Source organism: Dipodomys ordii, unplaced genomic scaffold (assembly GCF_000151885.1).
Source record: "Dipodomys ordii isolate 6190 unplaced genomic scaffold, Dord_2.0 Scaffold6, whole genome shotgun sequence".
NCBI classification, from domain to species: Eukaryota; Metazoa; Chordata; class Mammalia; order Rodentia; family Heteromyidae; genus Dipodomys; species Dipodomys ordii.
The window spans coordinates 12,286,164-12,292,747 of record NW_012267222.1 but is presented as its reverse complement, the minus strand read 5'-3'; the positions used below and the strand labels follow the sequence as shown (position 1 = coordinate 12,292,747).

Genomic DNA, 6,584 nt, shown 5'->3' with positions numbered 1-6,584 from the left:
CAGTGGTAGAGCGCTTGCCTTTCATGCACGAGGCCCTGGGTTCGATTCCTCAGCACCACATAAGCAGAAAAAGCAGGAAGTGGCGCTGTGGCTCAAGTGGTAGAGCACTAGCCTTGAGCTGAAGAGCTGAGGGACAGCACCCAGGCCCAAAATTCAGGCCCCATGACCGACGAAAGAAAGAGAGAAAGAAAGAATCCCTTTCTGTCTTCTCACTTGAAATGAGGAACCTGAGGCTGAGAGAGAGCGGGGCCTGACTCAAAGCCAGCCCAGGCTCCCTTATTTGCACAGAAACCTGTTGCCCCTTCCTGAATCTAAGCACGCCCAGAACCTTCATTGGAATCTGCAACTTTATCTTGAAACCTACATTCCTTCTGCTCTTACCTTCAGTTCCTACCTTTTGTCTCAGTCTTACACACACACACACACACACACACCATTTATATAATATTTACTATTGTTACTTTTTTGCACTGGGTTATTATTAGTAGATCATGGTGGTGTGTGCCTAAAATCTCAGCATTAAGAAGCCTAAAGCAGGATGACTGTGAGTTCAAAGCCAGCCATGGCCATGTTGTAAGAGCAAAAGAAATCAAACAGAATGGTCTATCACTGCATTTGAGCCTTCTGAACATGGCTCAGCGATAGCATTTTGGACCTGGAGCCCCAGATTTTGTCATGTGGTCAAACCATGATTTCATATCCAAGGTTCAACTCTCCCCAGCTGCCCCTTTGGCTTTGCTGATCACTTATGTGCTGGCACTTAACCTGGTCCTTAGCCAAAGAACTCATCTATTGGCACCTTGAGTCTGGTTTTATCCACCCCCAGTTCTGCAGGAAGGAAGCCGCTGCCCTCCCCACCCTTAAGGCCCTCCTTCCTTCCCCTGCCCCTCCCGCCTCCTAGTTCAAAAGCAGCTAAGCCGAGAGACGCTGCAGACAACCCTCAGTTCCTCTCCTGAAGCTGCTACTGAAAGCCTGGCAAGATCCTTCCAGGATGAAGGGCTTCCTCTTTCTCCTACTGGCCATCATCTTCCTGCTCACCATTCAGGTAGGAGCAGCCCCTGGAGCCATTGCAGGACTCTCCCGACCACTCTCCCGGCATGGGCAGGAGAGCATGCAGGCTCCTGGGGACCCGGCCTTCTGCCATGGGGACAGATGCAGTCAGGCTCCAGCAGGGACCAGGGCTATGGAGGCCTGCGTGTCTGGGCTCCCAGCCTAGCTGTGGTCAGTGCACAGAGGCTGAGCACCAGTGGCTCACGCCTGTAATCCTAGCTACTCAGGAGGCTGAGATCTGAGGATCACAGTTCAAAGCCAGCCCGGGCAGAAAAAGTCCCCTTGAGACTCTGATCTCCAATTCACCACTCAAAAGCTGGAAGTGGTGCTGTGGCTCAAGTGGTAGAGGGCTGGCCTTGAGCACAAATTGATCAGGGGCAGCCCTGGGCCCTGAGTTCAGCAACAACAAAAGCTGCCTGAGTAGAAGCCTTATTCCCCTGTGGGGATCCTCCTAGGGCGCCAGGCACGCAGGGGTTCACAAGGAGCTCTGCATTACTAGGGAATGGAGGAAAGTGAGGACTCAGCCTGGTGAGGATGGTCCCCTCTACTGGGGGCCTGTGGAATTGAATGTCCCCAACAGAGGCTGCTCTGTTCTTGGAAGTGGCAGAGGGTCCCCCACCCCTGCCCGAGCGAAGCCTGGGGATGCAGTAATGCAACACAGATAGATATGTTCGCTTCAGTCTAAGAATCAATGCTGTTCCAGACAGCGGCTTCCACAGTTTCCATGTGGCCAGAGAGGGCTTTCTTAGTCAATATAGCAGACAGGTGTCATCAAGTTCTTGATCAAGAACAATTTGTTCAAGCAGCAAAGATAGCTCGATAACCATCCAAAATAGTTGATTTTCCACCCAGAGTAGCTTCAGTTGCAGCTCGATCAAGCATTAAGGACAACTTGTCACCATCTGGCCCATCCATCCCCTACCCCCCTCCTTCGCCAAGGTCTTTTCACCCAGCCCTGCTCCCCATGACTGACTGCTGGACTCCCCTCATTTGGAAGATGAGAAAATGGGGGTTAGGGAGCCCTTGGCAAGGTCGAGAGGTCCAGGCTTGGGGCTCCTTTGTCTCCCTCTGTGCCCGAGAGGCTAATGGTCTGGACAGGCGAAAAGAAGTTTCTAGAAGAGGCTGGGCAGGGACCACCCTCGGTCCCTGCCTGTGTCAAGACAGGAATCAGCTAAACATCCTGACGGGACTTTGGGTGGTAAAGGCCGAGAGTTAGGGGAAATTGTGTGTGTGGGTTTGGAGGAGCTGTGCCCTCAACATACACAGGCACATCTGAGCACCCCCACTCTCCTCTTGCAGATACAAACCGGAGTCTTGGGGAATCAGACCACCCCTGCTGCCTCCAGCCTCGTCACTGCCACCACCACCAGCCGCAGCAGCAACAAAGGCTCTACTAAACCCACTGCCAAACCAGCCAAGAGCGGCGTCCTAGCTCTTGGTGACATGGGCCGTGGCAGTTTCTTCTTCTTCTTGACCAGCACCCTCATTCACCTCTTCTACCACAACTGAGGTGACAGCCTCACCACCCCCAGCACTATGCCCCCTTCAAAAAGCTGCCACCATTGCTAGCCTGAGTCATCCTCCCGCAGTCCTCGGCAAGGGCTGATCCCGGAGGTCCCAGGTGGGAGAAATTGACAAGTGGGGTGGTGGGGGCAATGATCAAAAATGGGGAGGTAATGATGTGGAAGGAAAGAACCACCAGCTGGGGGGGGTCAATAAAGTTGTCCTTGGACTGGAGGGAGTCCCGTGTGTGGTCATCGGTCATCCCTAGGCCCCAAGAGTCTTTAGCAAGCCATGCGCCAGTGGCTCACGCCCGTAATCCTAGCTACTCAGGAGGCTGAGATCTGAGGATCAGGGCAGGAAAGTCTATGAGACTCTTAGCTCCAATTAAAGACATGTCCTTCCCCCTCCCCCCCGCAAAAAAAACCAGAAGTAGATCTGTGGCTCAAAGAGGTAGAGCACTAGCCTTGAGTGCAAAAACTCGGACAGTGTCTAAGCCCTGAGTTCAAGCCCCATGACCGATTAAAAACAAAAAAAGTCATCAGCACAGAGGAGCTCCATGACACCACCAGCAGGGCCCCAGTTATTCCACACACACAGCCCCAGCTTCCCAGCTCTCCTATGCCCAAGGTCCTTGCAGAGATGAGACCCAGATGCTGTCCCCTTCCCCTCACCCTTACTTATGTCCCTAAGCGTTTGGAGGTGAAGGTCTCAGAGATCCTATTCCAACCTGATAGACCTTGGGTAATCCCAAACTCAAGACTCTCCACCACCACCCCATAACTCAGAGTGAGAGCAGGGGTCTCCCCAATCCTGGGAACTACTTGGCCTTACATCTCTCCCATGGGGCTGGAGTTGAAGCAGGAGGCAGCTGCTCACTCATCCACCAAGGGTTGTGGGGAAGTGGGGGAGGTCGGGTAGCGGGGTGTCAGGGAAGACCAACAACCACTCTATAGAGAGCCTCACCCCTCCAGGGTTTGGGCAGTTGGTGGCACCTTTCTCTGGAAGAAATGGCCACACTATAGGTCTGGGGTAGGGGGTGCTGCGTCCAACCAGGTTAGTGACATGGGCTCTGTCTGCTTTGGGTGCTTTGAGACCAAACCGTCGGTCTCTGAGGTCAGAGTAGGGGTGGTGGAGAGGAGCCTGGTGACATCATCTGTCTTGGCCAGCTCCCTGTGCCTACTCCGGTTCCACTTCAAAGTTTTCTGCATCCTGGGAGCCATCGGGCCGGGCATGGTAGCTGAGGAGAGTCCTGCTCCGCAAGCGCCTCCACTCTCTGTCCTCCTTCCTGTCACTGGGTGTTCCCCCTGCCCGCTGGAGTCCTTCACTGGACCGCGCGCGCCTTACGTGGGCTCAGAGCAGGCTCAGAACAGATGTTGGTCCAATCCCAGGGTTCCCCCTGGTGGCACAAGGTGGCATTACATCTGAGCTCCAACAACACCCCCACTACCCAAGCCACTCTCCTCTAAAAGAAAAAAAAAAACCACATCTGCCTGGAAGAAAGCAGAGAAAGAAGGGCCGTGATCCTCTTCCCCAACTCTCAACATAGAGATGACAACAGCTGACAGCATAATAATTAGAAAATAGCTTATGTTACAACAAAAACCTAAAAAACATTTCATCCCAGCAAAGCCTTGGCAGGGCAGGGCGGGACTGGGGGGGGGGGGATGTTAGGGAGGAGGAGGGCGAGTCAAAGTACATGGATGGTCCAGATCTGGGATGCTCTGTCCTTGTCCAGCTCCCACAGCACCACGTGATCCCGATCATAGCCTCGGCCACCTGGGGGGTATTAGAGGTGGTCAGAGAGATCTGGGGGCAAGGCTGGCCTCGGCCCCCCCAGGTGCCTGGCCCCCTGCGCACAGCGCACATTACCCTTCACATCCAGGATCTGGCCTTCAAACATCTGGCTGCAGATGTGGCCCAATTCGTCGATGCTCCATGTCTGGCGTGGCAGGCGGCTCTCTGCCCACAGCACCACCTTGGAGCCTGGGCTGGGAGGTCCAATCACCTGCAGACTCATGGTAGGGGCCACCTGAGGCCCCAGGGGGTGGTTAGGCACTGTTTTCCTTACAGGGACTCTGGGTGTAAATTCTGACAGGGCTGAGACCCTAGGCAAGCCTCTCTGTCCTCTAAGTTGTTTGTTTATTTTGTGTTTTTTTGCCGGTCCTGGGGCCTGAACTCTGGGCCTGAGCACTGTCCCTCAACTCTTCAGCTCAAGGCTAGCGCTCTACCACTTGATCCACAGTGCCACTTCTGGCTTTTTCTGCTTATGTGGTGCCACTGAGCCCTTTTTTATTTGTTTGAAGGGCTGGGAAAATATTAGTTCCTGCAGGAAGTCTTCTTTGATCAGTTTCTCAAAGTGTAGGATTTAATACCAGAAAAAAAAAAACTGGGGGCTGGGAAGGTGGCTCAGTGGTATAGCGCTTGCCTTGCATGCATGAGGCCCTGGGTTTGATTCCTCAGCACCACATAAGCAAAAAGAAGCCGGAAATGGCGCTGTGGCTCAAGTGGTAGAGCACTAGCCTTGAGCTGAAGAGCTGAGGGACAGCACCCAGGCCCAGAGTTCAAGCCCCACGACCGACAAAAAAAAAAAAAAAAGAAAAATACAAAGTGGATATCATTATTACAAGGATTCAATGGAAAGGGAGGCATGGCTCAAGTGGTGAACCATCAGCCTTTAGCAAAAAAGCCAAGTGAGAGCTGGGTGCTGGTGGCTCACGCATATAATTGTAGCTACTCAGGAGGCTGAGATCTTGAGGATCCCAGTTCAAAGCCAGCCCTGGCAGGAAAGTCTGTGAGACTCTTATCTCCAATTAGTCACCAGAAAACTGGAAGTGGTGCTGTGACTCAAGAGGTAGGGCGCTCGCCTTGAGCCAAAGAGCTGAGGGACAGCACCCAGGCCCAGAGTTCAAGCCCCATGACTGGCAAAAAAAAAAAAAAAAAGTCTGGGTCACTGTCTGTGTGGCACACTGAGGCCCTGAGAAGAGAATGGCTTGCGGGTGTGTGTGTGTGGGGGGGGTCCTACCTCTGCATTCTCTACTCCCCCAAGGCATCATGGGGCCCGTTCCTGACTGGGCTGGGCTCCCTAAGATAGGCTTGCAAATAACTGGGGCTCAGCTGTCCTGGGCCATCTCCTAAATCGTACCTGGTTCTTCAGCAGCCCGTCCTCATAGAACCAGATGCAGCTGCCCCTGGCTTGGGGCCCAGACACAACCACACGGCCAGCCTTCATGTCCTCCACACGGTCTGGCACTGCCAGGAATCCCCCCAGGGCTGAATTCCACAGACGGAAGTAGGCTCGGCGCTGGGGGAATGAAGAGGCAGAGAGTCAGGAGACCGAAGACAGGCATGGCCTCCCAGCCTCAGCTCCGCATCCTCCCAAGACCAGGCCTCCACACCCTGCTCCCGAGTCTCCCCTTCTTATGCACACATACTGTGGACACATGCATAAAACACACACACAAACACACAGTTCTATGTGTGTGGGAATGCCTCTGGCCCACGGAATCGTGGCACAGAAGTTCACAGAGGGCAAAGACACACTTAGACGCAGCCACCAGACCCACACAGCCTAGAAAACACACAGGCCTCACCCCAGCCTACTTCCTGCCAGATCAATACGGAGATGTATGGAGGGATTCAGATGCACACACATGCACTTGCATGTGTGCATACACATACACACATACACACACACACATAGAAATGCTTTCACATGCCCATGCCAAAGAGAGGCCCTGATGCGGTGAGTCCCACACCACAAATCAGTGGGGCTCTCCATGTGGGGTGATAACAGCAGTAGTAATAATAATTACAGCTCACAAGCCAGGCCCCAGTGGCTCCTATCTGTAATCCCAGCTACTCAGGAGGCTGAGCTCTGAGAATCACAGTTTGAAGCCAGCTCCACCCCTCTGCCCCCTGCAAAAAAAAAAAAAAGAAGTGGATCTATGACTCAAGTGGTAGAGAGCACAAAAGCTCAGGAACAGTGCCCAGGCCCTGGGTTTGAGCTCCAAGATGGCACCAAAAAAAAAAAA

At 53.5% G+C, this 6,584-nt stretch overlaps 2 protein-coding genes across 2 annotated transcripts in view; one reads left to right on the top strand and one right to left on the bottom strand.

The window, feature by feature from the left end:
• Positions 1 to 907: 907 nt before the first annotated feature.
• Positions 908 to 2,787, top strand: Cd52 (CD52 molecule). The gene is made up of 2 exons (XM_013032999.1): positions 908 to 1,045; positions 2,350 to 2,787. The coding sequence occupies exons 1-2, from the start codon at positions 992 to 994 to the stop codon at positions 2,557 to 2,559; spliced, it is 264 nt and encodes an 87-aa protein (XP_012888453.1). The 5' UTR covers positions 908 to 991; the 3' UTR covers positions 2,560 to 2,787.
• A 1,453-nt stretch (positions 2,788 to 4,240) lies between these two features.
• Aim1l (absent in melanoma 1-like) overlaps positions 4,241 to 6,584 on the bottom strand; it is a 26,044-nt gene continuing 23,700 nt past the window's right edge. The window contains exons 18-20 of the mRNA XM_013033567.1: positions 5,696 to 5,854; positions 4,423 to 4,582; positions 4,241 to 4,329 (exon numbers count right to left, since the gene is read on the bottom strand). Of these exons, the coding sequence (XP_012889021.1) occupies positions 4,241 to 4,329; positions 4,423 to 4,582; positions 5,696 to 5,854 (408 nt within the window). The remainder of the gene's footprint in view (positions 4,330 to 4,422; positions 4,583 to 5,695; positions 5,855 to 6,584) is intronic.